At 31.4% G+C, this 18,015-nt stretch overlaps 1 protein-coding gene and 1 pseudogene across 1 annotated transcript in view; one reads left to right on the forward strand and one right to left on the reverse strand.

Moving 5' to 3' along the window:
- The window catches only part of CSMD3 (CUB and Sushi multiple domains 3), a 1,005,898-nt gene that overhangs the window by 716,342 nt on the left and 271,541 nt on the right, over positions 1-18,015 (forward strand). The window contains exons 25-27 of the mRNA XM_039853604.1: positions 10,994-11,185; positions 15,667-15,793; positions 17,754-17,956. Coding sequence (XP_039709538.1) covers positions 10,994-11,185; positions 15,667-15,793; positions 17,754-17,956 — 522 coding nt within the window. The remainder of the gene's footprint in view (positions 1-10,993; positions 11,186-15,666; positions 15,794-17,753; positions 17,957-18,015) is intronic.
- Positions 9,466-9,587, reverse strand: LOC120595823 (uncharacterized; annotated as a pseudogene).

Consider the following 18,015-nt stretch of genomic DNA (forward strand, 5'->3'; position numbering starts at 1 on the left):
AGGATTATTGCTCAAATATAATTGATGTGATCTGCTCAGAAGGGCAAATCTTTTTAAATCTTCTTTCCTTTCCTCTTTTCTCTGTTTTCTAACAGGGCTAGCTGACATTTTTCAAGTCATGGCTCAATGTTTATATAATGATCTTTCTTTCTTCTGCATCAATTTGCATTTCTTGTCCAAAATGATAATGGGTTTCATAGCGGAAATCTAGATTTTTCTTTTCTGATATTTAATTTTATGCAGCTTGAGATTATTGATTCAAAGATTCTGGGCATTGTAGGACATACATAGATTTGAAATTGTATAGGGTGCTCAGGTGTCTGGAAGGAGGAAAATTATTGAATTATTGTCACTGGTGTGCACTATCAGATGTCAACAAAAGAGAAACCTTAATAAGCAAATACTTGAAGTCACCTTTTTTTAATGCTCTAGTTGTTCATTGTAGAATGCATGTATTCATGAAGATGGGAAGCTATAAATTTGAGAACGGGGTATTAAAGCAGTTATTTTTAAAAAAGAGCAGATGTATATCTATAAATATTTTTCAGTCTCAGAACTGAAGCTAAAATGTGTCAGTCAGACCCGGAATTAAAATATCCGTAGCCTACTTCTAAGGTGTCTCTAGATACCACCAGGTAAGTAAATGCTCTTACGAGTTTCCAGACCAACAACTGTGTTCTGGGCCTCTCTGCTGGGAAGAGTCCTGAGGGTAGTGACACATCTCTTATTTATTGTGTTTGTTCCTAAGTGTTACTTCTGATTTTTTACAGTGGCAACCTTTCTGCATATCTACAATGATTTTAATAGGCAACCTCATATTTCTTAGCTTTGAAAGCAGCTTGTTCTTATCCTCCACATGGTTTGGTTTCCAGCCACAGCACCAGTGCCCAGACTGCTTTCTCTTTTGGGTATGCCCCACCCACCCGAGGCATCAGCTGAACTAGTGAACTGTAAGACCCTTCTCAGGTAGTTTTCCCACTGATGCTTACTCTGACTCCTTCAGCCAGAGTTAGTCTACCTTCGTACCATATGTATCTACAACTAATATAACAGTTATCACACTGTATTGTGATACTTTTTCGCAAACATACTGTGCATAGTTCTTCAGGGAGACATTTCCCCTCATAATGACTTTAGTCAGATTTAATTCAATTACATGTTTTTACATATTCTTGGTAAATTAACATGGTATCTTAATATTGAGTTTATAAAATGCCTTTGTGTTATAGAAGATTGTTAGGCCACATATTTTAAATAGTCATAAAATTTTTAGAAGCAGTAAGTATTATTCTAACATGAGAAAATTTCTAAGGTGTTAAAATATGGGGAAAAATGGTAAAGATCATATTTTCATGTCTGAATTTCTGCATTCAGTTATTCCTAAGTCTAACTCCACCCCTGCCATCCTGTGATATGTTACCCTTACAATTATTCAAGCTTTGTTTCTGAGACATCTAACTGAGAACGCTGTGTGATGTAGAAGAGTTCCCAGTATTCACATTAAGAGAATTAGAGATAGGAGAGAGGACATTGGCTAGAGCAGATCAGGTAAGGACTCATGAATTAGGTAGTAAGAAAGACAATATTGGTAGGTCACAGACATAAATGGTGGGGAGTATTCCAGGCAAAGAGAATTGGATGAAGAAAGGCACAGAGATTAGAAAGAACACAATTAGTACTTTTTAAGGCAAATAATACAATTCAGATTAATCGCACTTACCTAGCTTCTCATAATTCTAGTCTTAGCACAAATAAGCTTTTTATGATCACCCTTATCTAATGCCACTCACCTAATATCATTCACTTTCTATCTATCTATTATCTATTTTGTGGACTTGATAATGATTGCTGTTGTCTTCAGTTTTAGATAGACAGAATCTCATTTGGCTGAGATAAAAATGGAGAAATATTTTAAAACAGTCCTTTAAGGTGCATTTTATTTTAACTGTCTTATATAGTCCAGTTATTATATAATCATGAAGAATAGCAAATGGACTAATGGAAACAGTGGCTGAGATGCTACTTTTGGCTTCAAGTAATGAAAAACCTATCCATGGCTTAAACAACCAGAGCTTATTTTCCTCCTATAAGAGAAAGGAAGAGAGAGAAGGTAGGTTGTTCTTGATTCACTTACCTAGGGTCCTTCCCGTATCTTTCTGCTATGGCATTCCTAGAGTGTTCACTTTTTGTCCTCATATTTTTTATGACAAGGCCACAAGATGGATACTTTAACTCTGAGCATATTTAAGGCAAGAAGAAAGAGGGAACAGGAAGTGCCCATTACATGCATTCCTTCTATTAGGAATGCAGAATCTTCTGTCAGACATTCTCTTATCTCTCTTTATTGAAAACTGGGCCACATGGTTATGGCTAAGTTTCCCAGCAAGGCGGACTGGAAGATGAAGTATTTGGCAGACTAAATAATTGGTTTAATATTAGACCATGATGATATACACCTGATATGATTCTATTCCTGGTGGGAACAAATTTTTTTTTTAATTTTTATGTATTTGTTTGTTCATTTATTTATTTTTTAGTGAGGAAGAAGAGGAGATATTGACAACTGACAGTGTCTAGCTATAACAGGTATTCAAATAATTAATAAGTTCAAAAATATTGTATTAATAGATGCCCCCATGATTAATGGTGTCACAGAAGCCCAGAGACTCTATATTATATATATTATATAATACAGACATTAGCAAATTCTGATAGAATACTCTGACCAGACTCCCTCAGCCCCTCAGTGCACATTTCAAGAATGCATTTCTAAATGTGGTATCTCTCTCTCTCTCTCTCTCTCTCTCTCTCTCTCTGTCTTATCTTCCCTTTTACTACTCTACCACAACTAACTTGTTGAAATTATTTATTGGTCATAGGTTTAAAGTTTATCTTTCACCATTTGAATGTTTTATGCTCTGGGGATAATGAAAACAGTGAATAAGACAAAATTCCTGCCCACATATATAGCTAACTTTTTTAGAAGGACAAGACAGAAAATAAAGATATGAACAAAAGATAAGAGAACTGCATTTAGAATTAATTTATAACAAGGCAGTGAGATAATACAGGAGATGGGGCTATTGTAGCTAGTTTGCTACAATCCATCTCAGAGAAAGTGTCACTTGGATTGATATCTGAATTATAAGAAGGGGCAACCACATTCAGATTTGGGGGTATAGGATTCTAGGCAGATACATCAACAGTACAAAGGCTTAAAAGAGACTGGAGCTTGAGTTACATGCCCGGAGCTGAATAAGCAAGAATAAGACAAATAGGTAAAGCTGGGCAATGGGGAGGTGGACGATAGTAAAGGGCTTGGATTATATTTAAAGGCACACAGAGATTTCAACATTATAATATTAAATATGAGTTTAAAATAATAGTAACATTTATCTACTACCTACTAGGTACAAAATATAACCCTGTGAGGGGGGTACTATTATACCCAGTGAGGAAATGAGGAAAAACAAAGCATGGAAAAGTTACGTTACTTGCCCAAGGTCACTTAGCTAATAAATGCAGATACGAAAATGGAACTGAGAGATTCTGTTTCGAGAATGCATTATCTTAATTACTATTCTATATTATCTCCAGGCTGTTTTAGGTATTTTTTTAAGATTCCATGAATTAACATTTATTGTTGATGTAATTATAAAAAATAATAATTTTTAAAATGTTAATGCAGTTCTCTCCAAAGAAACTTTTGTCATTGTATGCTTAAGAATCTTTCAATCTGAATTCTTTCATGTTGCCAAATTCCCTTAGAGTAATGACTTATGTCTAGTATCTTTTATGGTGCTCATCGTCTTTAAACTGTATTCCTGAAGCTGTATTTCACTGCTGATTCTTTCAGCTCTTCATTTAATTTCATAGAAAAGAACTGGGTATTTTAAACAAGCACCTTTATTGATGGATTATAGCACTGACTCTTCTAAAGATGCTCTGGTAAATGTTCATAATGTCCAAATATTAGGTAGTACCTATGGGTTCAGATGTCCCTTTGTTATCATTTCTGCACATTTGATTTTTAAAATGCCCAATGAAGACATGTCTGTTATCTCAAGGGAAAAGTTCAGATATATTTTGACTTTCTTAACCTTCCAGTTTTTTTTTCCTGCCTGAAATGATTCAATAATCTATGCAGAATATAGCCATTTCAAATTTTATTTTCAAATTAAAGATGAGTTTTAGCAATTTGTGATGCTTTTTTTTGTGCATTAGCCTTATAAATATATTTAAAAATGTCCCTATTTAAACTCTTTAATTTAGTTACCAGTATGCTGTTGGCAATGTTAAACATGAAAAATAATCAGATGATCTATTAACTCTAACTTTATTCTTAACATATAATTTATTTAATACAAATGCAAGTAGAAATAAATTACAAAGGACAACAAAGTTACTCCATGTACTTCTGTATCCTCTTAACCACTTAAAACAGAATAAAGGCATTTCCTTTATTTTTTAAATCTTGAAATTAACCAAACAATGAAACTATTGATTAATGCTTCATTATATAGTATTAAAATATTAAAGAAATATTTTTTGATTATCTGTTATTCACATAGACAATGTTGGATATAATTTCTTCCTACTAGAATAACAGAAAGTCATTACCATTTTTATAGCCCTACCATTCCAAAAGCTTTGTAAATTTTGAACTTAATATCTAAAAACCTACAAATTTACTCTTTACATAAAATTAACTTCTGGTAGATTGAAGACATATTAGTATCAAAACTTTAAAATGTTTTGAAAAAATGTTAACTAGAATAGTTAAGTTTAAGGTGAATAAAAATTTCTGAAACAAGATATACAAACAAAAATCTGTTCATAGTCAGTAGCATGTTTGCCCTTCTAAACACTTCCCGAAGTGTAGAGACTAAAGACCTGGCAACTACATTTCCCTTTTTCTTGCCAGTGAAGATCTCTGCTTAGAACCTGACAATTAAAGGCAGTCTCATGAGAACTGAAAGGTGGGATCCAATGAGAAGCCATTATTAGAAACCAGCATCTTCAGGCAGGAGGCAAGAGTGTGGTGCTGGCAGGTGGTGGCAACAGCTTCCCTGAACTGGATTTACTAAAGGTCAGCAGTATTCTTCTGACCTTCACTCCCTCTGCATTTCTTGTATTTTCCCTCTATTTTTTTATATTGAATATTAACAACTCAGATAATCTAAGTAGCTTCTGTTTTCCTGACCAAGCCCCAGTTATTATTTTTAATTTTTTTCTATAACAAAACACATCATAAAAAAGTAAAAACGAGACATTTCCGAAAAAAGTATTTAATATATATATATATGTATATGTATGTATATACACATATACATATCAGAATAATATACACTATAGAAAGGAATCCTACAAATCAATAAGAAGAAAAGTAGTCTACAAGAAAATATGGACAAAAAAAATTTTTGTAGTAGAGGAACTACAGTAGCCATAAGCAAGTGAAAAAAAAATGCTTACTAGAAATTAAATATTAAACCCCAAAATAATATGCTATTGCATATTTATAAAATTGGTAAAAAAAATAAAAAGCTGTACAATGCCAAATGCTGATGACAATTTAAAGAACTTGAAACTCAGATTTGGGAAAATAAGTTGGTAAGGTCACCCAGGATAGTAATCTGGCAATATCTAGTAAAATTCCTTTCCTAGATATACCTAGAGTGTACAATTTATACGCTTTGGCCAAATACCAAATGGCTGATGGTTAAAAAAAAAAAAAATTCCACCAAAGCAGTATCTCATCTTTCCTAAATGTACAAAAATGTATAAGACACAAACTAGCACATTTTTTATCAGAATTTTATACATAAGATTTAGAACATCTGCAATTAAGAAAAGCAAAAGAATTTTTTACCTCCTTTTTCTCCAGTTGGATTGCATAGGAGTCATTTCCACAAGCTTTTTTTGTTTGTTTAAATTCTTAACTTCTATAGGCTCAAAACTGTAAGGATTGTCTTTTGAAAGCATTCTTCTAAGTTTTATAGTTTCAGAAATGTTTTATATAGTTTGATTAGTGAGGAATAAATGTATCTTTTTTTATTAGTTTGATTAGTGAGTAAAAACAATATGTACTTGTTCTTCAACACTTTCTTCTTTTCTTTAGTCCCATTATATTTATTATGTCTGAATCAAAGAGGATTATCATAGCTGCTATATATGTTATGGATTATTTCCTGCTTGTGAATTTTAAAGTGGCAAAGTTAACATTGTTTTATATACATCGTCATTTAAATATAAAAATTCTAAAATAAGAGTTTTTCTTGCAAGGCTAATGGCCTAAATGGAGTTTAATAATCAAATAATAAATATAATTATTAAAGATGATTTTGTAAATATTATGAATTAAATTCCTCAAAGGATTTTATACACATTAAAATCATGATAAAATAATCCTCATTTGTCTCTTTGAAATGATTGAAGTGTTCAAAAGCTACAACTTCTACTTATAAGTAAGCCTGGAGATGAAATGTACAGCATGGTGACTGTGGTTAAAAATCTGTATTGTGTATTTGAAAATTGTAAAGAGAGTAGATCTTACAATTTCTCATAATAAAAAAGTTTAAGTATGTGTAGTGATGAATGTTAACTGAACTTATTGTGGTGATCATTTCACAATAATGCATATCAAATATTGAATTATTATATTTTAAACCTGAAATATAATGTTATGTCAATTATATCAATTAAAATGAAAAAAAACTTTATTAATGTTTTTGGTTTCAAAAAGTATGTATTCCCCTAATATATTTAGCTAACACACTTTCTTCATTTCCTTGTTAACAATCTGTTTCTCTTTTTATTTAGCAGTTTGACAGGTCTTACTTTTGGTACATAAAATTAACATACTTTCATTCACCATTAAATACTCTAAAATTTAACTTTAGCAAATAACAAATATATTTACATGTTAACTGAATTTCAAAAAACTAAAGCTCATAAGGGCCTTCTTATTTTAAGTTACATGAACAATGCTACTTATATTCAAAAAGTGAATTTTCAGATATTGCTTATAATAGTAAGTCATCTGACTATTGTTTTGCTGACCAGATACAACATTATCCTATGTGAATACACAGTTGTTATTCATAAACAAATCGAACAGAAATTACACTGAGGTAGGGATGCAGCTGTTTATCTTTCAGTGGGTCAAGGTAGAAATAGCAGATCGGCAGATTTCAATTGAATATTAAGGATGAAATGAACTTTGGATTCCTGCTTGGAGTTTGCCCTATAGAAATATTTGCACATTTGTAAAAAGAGACATAGAAGTACAGCCATTTTTTAACAGTAAATAATTGGAAACATTATATATGTTCGTCAGCTGGAGAATGAGTGAAACATTTTTGGAATATGATTCCAATGGAATACCACAGAGAGTTAAAATGAATAGAGTGTGTGTGTGTGTGTGTGTGTGTGTGTGTGTGTGTCATGTGTTGTGTGTTGTGTGTGTGTTATATGTTTGTATAAATTTGAAAGTAAAAACACAATGCTATGGAACAAATAAAGCCTTAGGAGATTTTTTTGTAATTTATAAGATATATAAATACTTGCAAAACATATTATATATTTTTCATAGATATACAGATAGCAGCATATATATGTGGTAGCATGTAAAATATGTGTGAGAATGATGTACTAATTCAGAATATTTGCTAACTCTCAGTAGAGAAAGACCAGAAGGGGATTGAAGAGGGACACAAAAGGAACTTTAACATGTTTTGTAATATTTATTTCATAATAATAATGTTAATGTAAATATGAGTCAATCAATATGAAGATTAATCTGAAAACTAGTCTGAATTAAAATTAATATTAATATGAAGCAATTATTTTCCTAGAATGTGACAGAGTGAAATGGTAAAATGTTATTCTTTGTATTCCTTTGTAGGTTTCAAGTTATAACTTAAACCTAAATTAAAATCCTTAAATGTACTGTATTCTTTTAGGAAAGAAATTAGATCTCAGTTTAAGTTATTCAACAATTAAAAAGAAATTTTAATATAATCAGAGGATCAAATTTCACAAGGAATGATGACTATAGTATATGTGATTTTTTGTATAATTCTTCATTTAATTGATGGTTTCGAGTATTATGCCTTTCAATGAAAAGACTGGCAGCTGAATGTTTCCATAAAGATAAGACAGTTCTGAATATTTATGAATAAGCAACAATAATTCCACCAAATTGGACTAAATTATGCTGTGCTTTGTAGTTTATATACTATTGTTCATGTGCATTTTCATCTACAATGCAAAGTATTATAAATTATCTTAATTTACAAAGAATATCTTCGTTTTACCTCATCACCAGCAATTACCAACCACATTTACAGAACATTCAAATTAAGAAAGAATGAATTTGGTAGTAAACCTAGTAAAGAAGACTTAATTTCCATTTTTATTTTGATTAATGACATACGGTAGAACTCAAAAGCGGCTGCATCTTGAATGATAAACTGAATATTATGTCTGGTAGAAAGAATTTTTAAGCAGGGACCCTTTACAGTAGTATTAAGTATGCAGACTTATGCAAAGGAATATGTCCTGAAAATTTAAAGTTACAACTTCTGCTGTTTCTACTTTTTTTTTTTGAAAGACTGGCTTGCTTGATCATGTATATACTTTATATCTTGTTATAAATATATATATATGTCACCATTTGAGTTAACGACTTCTAACCTGTATGGCTCTGTCTCTGCAGCTATTTGTATTTGCCTTATTTTAACATATTTTCACCCAAATGCGGCTGTCACAAATTCATCCATACAGGAAATTCCCGAAGATTTTTTTAAATTGTCCCATAAATTTCAGCTTTTCATCGGCATCATTTTAGTTTCTTGTTTAGTTGTCGCCTAGAAATTATTGCCTCTAAAAATGTACGTTCATTTATGAACATTATTTAACATCTGCTATATGCCAGAATTTATGCTGGGTAGGTGTTGTGGGAAAGAGGAAAAAAATGAAATCATTTGTTTGTACAAAGAAAAAAAAGAAAAAAAGTAAATGATTGTAAATTAAAATTAATTGGAATGCACAGAGTAATTCTAGGAGTTAACAGAGGAGAGAATGATTAAGCTTCCCTTGAAGAGGCTAGAGAGCGATTCCCTTGTTCTCTGAGAGCTAACATAGCCCTCCACGTACAGACAGACAGTGTAAACTCAGTACTCACAAGTTCTGATGATTTTATATATGTTCTGATACTCAAAAAAGCCAGTAATGTAAATTAGTGATTTGACATCAATGAACTAATTTATGCTTTTTGCTTTCTAATTCAAATCTAGACTAATATACACACAGCTCAAGGATCTGTGTATATAACAGAGATGCAAATCTCTTTTTGATTATCATATAATCTAAGACACACATAAGTTTTCTTTTTCTCCAACATTGTCTTGAAATCAGGATTTCCGTCATGCATGAGGCTATCTAGAATTTTTTTTATTTTTTTGACACGTGCAGCACCTGGTATTCCTAGGTGGTCTCCCATCCAAGTACTAACCAGGCCCAACCTTGCTTATGAGCTTCCGAGATCAGATGAGATCGGGCACGTTCAGGGTGGCATGGCCATAGACTAGAATATGTTTTATCATCCTCTAATCTCAGATATCATAACTGATATAATTTTGTACCTGATCATTTTTTTTTGTAAAACATTAAAGACAAAAACTCCATAGCTAGAGATCTTAGGTTTTGATTATCAGTGCCATGTTTGGTTTAAATTATGAAGTATCCTTTTCTAGTTCTTTCAGAATCTTAGCAGTTCATTGTACTTTAATTGTTAAGTTTTTAATATCCATCTTCATTAATTTTCTGTATGTGCACACGAGGTCTTCTGGATCTAGAGAGATTAATTATTATTATTAAGGTAATATAATAATAACAATAATAGCTGTGTCAGCTCCCTATTGACCCAGTCCTTACCCCTGCAGTAACATGATGAAAATTAGATAGAAAAATTTACACAAGTGGCCAGGGTCAAGGGATGAAGAAATATAGCCTTGCTCTGTTTAAAGTAGCTATTTCTTCCTTCTCTTCCAAAAGGAGGGAGAGAAATTTTTGTTTCTTGGAGATGATATGGAAAGGATTCTGGGTTCTTATTCTAACCTTTGAAATGTAAACATACCTCTCCAAGGGCAAGTTAGCCTTCAGTGTCTCTAGTTTTTGTAATCTAGAGATGTCTGTAAAGATCTGGGCCTCATTTTCCCTTGAAATGTAAACACGAACCTCCTTCAGGGTTCCGTAAGTCTCTCTGGAGTTCTCTCACTCCTCTGGTAGTTGTAAAATAACTTCTCGAGGATTGCTCTAAGCCTATGGCCTCAAGTTTCTGAAAAATTAATGGAGAAAGTCCTAACTGTAAAAATACAAAATTATTTTTCTACGTTCCAGAGTGACAACATGTAGGAAGAAAAATGTGCTATTTTTTTTCCTGCGGGAATTTTTGAGAGCTGTTAATTTCTGGAATATAACAATTCAGAGTCCGTCAAGCTAATTACTACGTTCAGTTACCTTATGATCAAGTATATTTTAAGTACGAGACTACTTCACTTTCTTCTAAGACAATAATAGTAAAACAGTCTGAAGTTATATTTGCAGTGGACATATTAATTAAATGGAGAGTTAGGATTTTACAAATTTTGTCTGAATTTTTGATAGTACAATCCTAACAGTTATATTGGTCAGAATCTATTGTTAGCTATAAATCACTTGAAGTAGGCAAGAAGCTTAGTACTATAACAAGCCACATTATTGCCATCTATATAGACCATGGAGTATCATTGATAAATTTGAAAAATGCAACATATTCTAATTTTCACGGACTAAAAAGCTCTCTGTAGCTATTGTATACTACTATCAAAATTAAATGCGGTAAGAGTACTATAACTAATACAACTATTAAAATAACAGGAAGAAATGATTTATACAGTTTTAACTCTTCCTGTTAAATATCACCTTTAATAAATTTATATTCTTCTCACAGGTTTTGAACTTTCACATTGTGAGGATCCTGGCATTCCACAATTTGGATACAAGATCAGTGACCAAGGCCACTTTGCTGGTAGCACTATCATTTATGGATGCAATCCAGGCTATACTCTCCATGGAAGTAGCCTTCTTAAGTGCATGACAGGGGAGAGAAGGGCATGGGACTACCCTCTGCCTTCCTGTATTGGTAGGATTAATTTTAATGTTTAATGTTTAAATTTAAATGTTTTATGAAATATTTCTGTAGAAGTGTTTCTAAAATACACTGTACTCTTTCAAGTGATTCTGTCCACACACAACTCAAACCTCCAGTCAAGAAGTGCTCACCACTTGAACTCTAGTCTACTTCCATCACCATGTGTTTGACCCCCTTTCCCCCTTTTTCTGTATGTATGAGTTTGGTTTTGTCTCTATGTATGAGTTTGGTTTTTTTGTTTGTTTGTTTGTATATTTCTTTTGTTCATTTGTTGCTTTTTGTTTTATATCCCACATATGAGTAAAATCATAGGTTCTTGTCTTTTTCTGTCTGATTTATTTTACTGAGCATAATGCTCTCAAGATCTATCCATGTTTTTGTAGAGAATACAATTGTTATTCTACTATAAAGTCATACACCTGAAATTTATATAAGGTTATTAACCAATATTAGCCAGATAAAGTTAATGAAAATTTTAAAAAATTGTCTTATTTTTAAACCTTTGAAAAAAGAAATTAGTGAACTCAAATTTGTCAGAAGGAAATTAATGGAAAGTAAAAGGGTTCTTTTTCATAATCTATTACTTTTTTGGTACAATATGGAGTCATTTTATTTCTCCTATAAAATTTAACTCACTACAAAAATATGTTAAGACTCTTAATTATATACATTTGAGTCACATCGATCATATTTGTTCAATATAAAAATTATTGCCTATTCTACTATCAAGATAGATTAAAAATAATAATTTTTAATAACTTAAAAAGACTTTATATACTTACCTTTTCAAAAATCTAAAGAAGTGCATATTTTGTGTATGTGTGTGTCTGTAGCAAAACATAACCAATTTCAATAAGAAGATTCACGTGAGTAACATCAGATATATTGCTTACATGAAGCTAGAGAATGATCATTTTCTCCTTTGTGTAATTGGAGTACTATTTTATTACTGCCATTTTATAGATCAATTAATGAATACTGGGTATATATGGGTGAGAGGGTGGATAGAAAAGTGTTATAAAGACCTCTGATTTTTTTACCCCAAAGATCAAATAAGTGCCAGGTTGGAATACTAGGGCAACAAAAGAAAACAGCATTTTAACAAAATACTAACTCCTTGGTAGGGAACAAACATGCAGTCATTCTTTAGTCATTCTTATTTTGTGATTGCATTTATGGAGGCATCTATCTTGTATCAGGCCCGTATGAATTAAATTGACCTAATTTAAAAAAAAAAAAGTTTTATTAAGGTATAATTGATACCCAAAAGAGCCACACATATTTAATGTATAAAACTTCATGTGTTTTGAATATTGAATCTTTTGAGACAAATTTCAATCTTTGTTAGTTGGTGTGGTCAACTTGGAAATACCCACAAAACTTTAAAATAAATTTTTTAAAAATGAACTTTTAGTCATTAGAGGCTTTGCAACTGATTGCACAGTGTTTTTGATGCTGAGACCTCTATTGGTTTATTAAAACAGAGATTCATGCAGAAAGCAAACATGTTTTTATCTAACCAAAATTCAATCATAACCGTTTCTTTTCATGTAGAATCTGAATTTTGGATAGGGTAATATGTAAAATAACAATCACCCAAATTGATAAAGCTTGAAATTCTGGAATATGGCCAACAATCAGCCCACTGGCATTTGTTATGAGAAAAATGTAGCGTTGATTAATTCTTTCTGAAGTTACATTCTTTGATGTGTATAGGAAATATATTGAGAAAATCATTAAGGCTTGTAATGGCATAAACTATAAATTTGTAAATACTGACTTGCCATGATGTCCCTAAAATTAAAATCACAAAATAAATACATTAAAGACTATGTATTTTCTATATGTGTTGAATGAAGCCGAAAACATTATTCTTTGGAAAAATTTTATGCAAATAGAAGGACATTTGTTCTGAGATCAGAAGATTTTAATGATTTTTACAACGAATCAATGCACTTTAGATTTCATATATCCCAAGACAAACTTAGTGACTTGATAACGCTCAAGATTTCATGAAAAGGGTAAACTTTTTCTTCCCCAATGATGGATCATCAGGAGTAAGAGCTAAAAAACACTTGGACACATGGTGTGTCATGCTGATAATTTCCATGATAACAGAAGATGAAATTTTATTTTAGATGGTATTCTCTACCGGCAACAATTAATAGCTCTACCACCTGGCCTAAGATTATAATTTTCTTTGCCTATTAACCTTAAATATTTATATGGCTATATTTTTGTCTTGTCAAATAAGAAACTTTTTCTTAATTATGTGGAATATTTCTAGGTAGTTATGTTTCTGGAGTATTTATGATGATCAAACAAAAATTAATTTTTTTAAGGACCATAGTTGGAGGGATTTGACTACTCTACATTTAAACATTTTAAACATTTTCATTTTTATCCTGTGCACATAAGTCTTCTGTCAGAAATGAACTCTAGTTCTATGGCTTATCACACTGGCTCATCCGAAGTCAAAATGCCAAGCAATATTTGTAACAAAAATAATATGAAGAAAAGAAAACTATGTTTAAATTCAAGATAACAACATAGTGCATGAAACTCCAGTTTGGCTTGCAGTTAATTAAAAATTAATAAGGAATGAAATATCAAGTTTGTTCTCATAATAGACATGTGTCAATAATAGTTATAAATCAAAAGAAATATTGAAAAATTAATATAGTTACATAGTTCTAGTTCAACAAAGTTTTCCTTAAAAAAATGAGAAAAAGCACAATAAGTGATAGTGATATCTGATCTTTTTTACTTTAAAAACAAGTTTGTTGTTATAAATTAAATTGATATTGCAATGCAGAATGAAATTACTCAGTCCTCTATGGGTGTATCAGTCAGGGATCTCCAGAAAAACAATCAATAGAATACCATATCTAGATCAATCTATCTATACCTATCTACCTACCTATAGAGATTTATTTATTTTAGGGAATTGACTCAAACAATTGTGGCAGCTGACAAGTCCAAAATCCATAGATTGGTCCAAAAGGCAAGAAACTCAGGGAGGAGTAAATGCTACAGTCTTGAAGAAGTTCTTTTCTAGAAAATTCATTTTTTGTACATAAGGCCTTATGACTGACTGAATGAGGACCACTCACATTATCAATTGTAATCTCCTTAAAGTCAACTGATCTCAGATATTAACCACATTGATAAAATACCTTCACAAGCAACATCTAGGCTAGTGTTTGATTAAATAATGGGGTACTATAGCCTAGCCAAGTTGACACATAAAACTAACCACCACAGTATAGTGAAGTATATGTAAAATCTTTGAAACAGATTTACCTATATGAATAGAGCCTGCATAAGAACAGAACCGTTAGATTCTGTTATTATTAGGTCTCTTCCAAATGCTAAAACTTTGCCTTTGACTTTTACTCTAAAAAAAAAAGAAAAAGAAAAGAAAACCCAAGAAGCTCATTAATTCAGTCATTGAATTTCAGTAATATAAAAACAATACAGAGAATGAGAAAAATAAATCTAAGAGGATCTTCAAATATTTAAGCAAACAATAAAGTGTTTTGGTTTTGGTTATACTTTGGTAGGAGATAATCCGGAAAATTTGCAAATGTGTAATGTATGACACATTGTTTTCCTTATTTCTAAGGTTGAGAGATATTGGTCAATAGACTACCGAACATACTTTCTCTCTTCTTGAATACAGAGAATTCTTTCTAGATTATCTTCTTACTGAAATAAAACTATTACAGACATCCCAATATGTTAAATATTATTAAAATGGAGAGGTATTCCCCAAAAGATAAAATTTTAATTATATTGTATGACAATACTTACATTTCTAATTTGATAAATTTTATAAAATTAGAGACCATATTAAATCAAAACCAAACTAGATTTAACTGAAGTAAGAAATCTAATAAAAATGCCACTTTGACTTTTGAGAGGTTAAAAGGGAAAATGTTTAGAGTGATTTAAAGGGGAATAAAAGGACAATGAAATTTAAAAGGCCTGAGGGACTGCAGTTAAGATTAGTTTTTCTCAGAGGTAGGGTAGTAAGATGATGAATTATTCAGCCTGCAACCAACTAGCAGTGAGCAACTTGCCATCTGTTTCCCCTTTTTAAATTATAATTATTTAACAACACATCTTAAAATGTTTGGAACCCTAAACTGAGTTCTTGAGTGTGTCTTTTTATTCCCTAATTACATTCATTTTATTATCTTTTTTATGTGATCTAACTTGAGACTCATGTTTTATTGTGCAATAATGTTCTGACTTCAGTTAATACCATAATCTGAGAAAGCATATACAAATATATACTTTCAAGAAGAGGGGAAATCAATTCTTATTTTCCTTAAGGTGAAAAAAATACATGCTCTTGTGAAATTTATAGATTGTTTTAAAAAAGATTGGCATTAAATTGTGAGTTAAATTTTCATTTTTTTTCTGTATACAAATTATTTTTTTACTAAATTTTTATTATTTGTTATTAGCTGAATGTGGAGGTCGTTTTAAAGGAGAATCATCAGGAAGAATCTTATCTCCTGGTTATCCCTTTCCTTATGACAATAATCTCCGTTGCATGTGGATGATTGAGGTAGATCCAGGAAACATTGTCAGGTAAATGGATTTCATTTTCTCAAAATTACTGGGGAATCTGAATTTCTTAATCATCAAAATTTTTCAATATTTTTAACCTTGACAAGAAAAAACTCAGTTTTCATCTGTTAAACATAAAAAAATATTCATAGGCATGATTTATCGATTTGTGGGCCACAGGGGCAGCTCATATACCCCTTAGAGGGAAACTTTTCACAGTTAGAAGAGGGCACAGAATGTGAGAATTTTTCCTGTTCCCTGGGCACTCTACTTTTAATTTTTGATGACTCAAGATGCCTAGTCTACCATTTTGATAGGTGTACAAAATTGTCCAGGTCACTATCATGAATTCAGCCTCACAAACATTAGAAGAAATAAGAATAGAAGGGGACTCAATAACTATCCCCTGCCTTCCATTGCTTCAGGCATATCTCCAGAGCATCTGCTCTCTGCTCCTTTAACCATGTTTGATTTCCCTTTCTTGCTGACTTCAGTTAGGTGGCTCACAATTCTTCACACCATTGCCCTTTAGATGGTGGCAAAACTGTTGCCTCCTAAATCAACACCAATCAGGTTTCCAAGGTTATCACACGCTCTCAGTCTTAGTTTAACTATTATTGTTATGCATGGGAATGGTTTAATAAATGAATAAATTGTCCTTGACATATGAACTAGGTAGTGTATTATTGCTCACAAAACAACAACTTTAAACTCAAGAATCGCTGCTTTATATAAATGGAATTTCAGACAGGCTTCTGGATGGTTATAGAAAACAAGTATTGTCCTTCAAATAACATATTGAAAGATATACTGAATGCACTGTTGGATGTAAACTAGCACATTGTTGAATGTGAACTGGTCTATCGCTTTCACAAGGGAATTTGCAGAACTCAAAATAGCACTAAATCAATCCTCAGCCTATTTTTATTTAGTATAACTCATGTAATTGTTTTATTTAAATATTAAAATTACTAAACTTAAAAATAACAATATCAATGGGATTTTTAGATTTTTTTTTAAAGAACAATATTTGCTATTACTATGCAACCCAAATTGAAATTCACATATTAAATATGATATGATATATATTCAGAGAGAGTTGAGCTGTTAATATAATCGGATTTCTAGTTTTGGGTAGTAGCCACCATGAGTATCAGATACTAACTTTGTCTAGATTAGACATAAGCAGAATGATTTAATATGAAACAGGTTTTTGTGGGGGGTGGGGTCTTGTCCGTTTTTCTGAGGGCAGTAAGACGTAATCTTTCATAGTAAGGAAGTTCTCTCTTTTACTCCTAGATTTCTGAATGTGATTATAATATTTAATTTTTTAAAAATACTTTTTCTGTATATATTGAGATGTTCTTGTGATTTTTTTTTCCCCTTATATCTTTCATTGTGATGATGTATATTGATTGATTTTTGAATGTGAACTATTAGATTCCTGGAATAAACCTTGCGTGACTCTAAATCAAGCAAATAAATATGAAACACTGGTGAAAACAGATTCTGTGGAGTCAGAAAAGTTCAGTTCATGACTCTATCACCCTTTGGGAAGTTTTATTTCATCTAAACTCCATTTGCCATGTTTATAAAATTGAGATAAAATTATTCCTGCTTCATTCGGTCATTACAATAATGAAACAAAGAAAAAAATATGTATCGCGTTTTGCATAGTTCCTGGCATGTACCAGATCCTTCATAAATGTCACCTGCTATAGCCATTGTTAAAATTCATCTGCATTGAAAAGGACATATACCTGAAATTTTGGTAATTTGCAAAGGTGATATAATAGTACATGTGTTCATATTCTAAAGAAATAAATTATACTGCTCAAGAAAAATTCATTATATGCTATTTTGATCTGATAAAATAAAAGGAACATCTAATAAAAGCAACGAGGCATATTTGTTATATTCCTTATGTAAAACTGAATCCATGCTAAAAATAATTAAACAAAGATATATGTTTCGCCCTCAGCCTACAGTTTCTTGCTTTTGATACGGAAGCATCACATGATATACTCCGAGTTTGGGATGGTCCACCAGAAAATGAGATGCTGTTAAAGGAAATTAGTGGATCTCTTATTCCTGAAGGAATCCATAGTACCCTTAACATTGTAACCATCCAGTTTGACACGGATTTTTACATCAGCAAATCTGGATTTGCAATTCAGTTTTCAAGTGAGTTACTATTTTATTTTTTACATACAAAATAGGAATGCTAGTCAAATAGTTTTGTT

This window comes from Pteropus medius, unplaced genomic scaffold (assembly GCF_902729225.1).
Source record: "Pteropus medius unplaced genomic scaffold, Ma_sr-lr_union100, whole genome shotgun sequence".
Taxonomy (NCBI): domain Eukaryota; kingdom Metazoa; phylum Chordata; class Mammalia; order Chiroptera; family Pteropodidae; genus Pteropus; species Pteropus medius.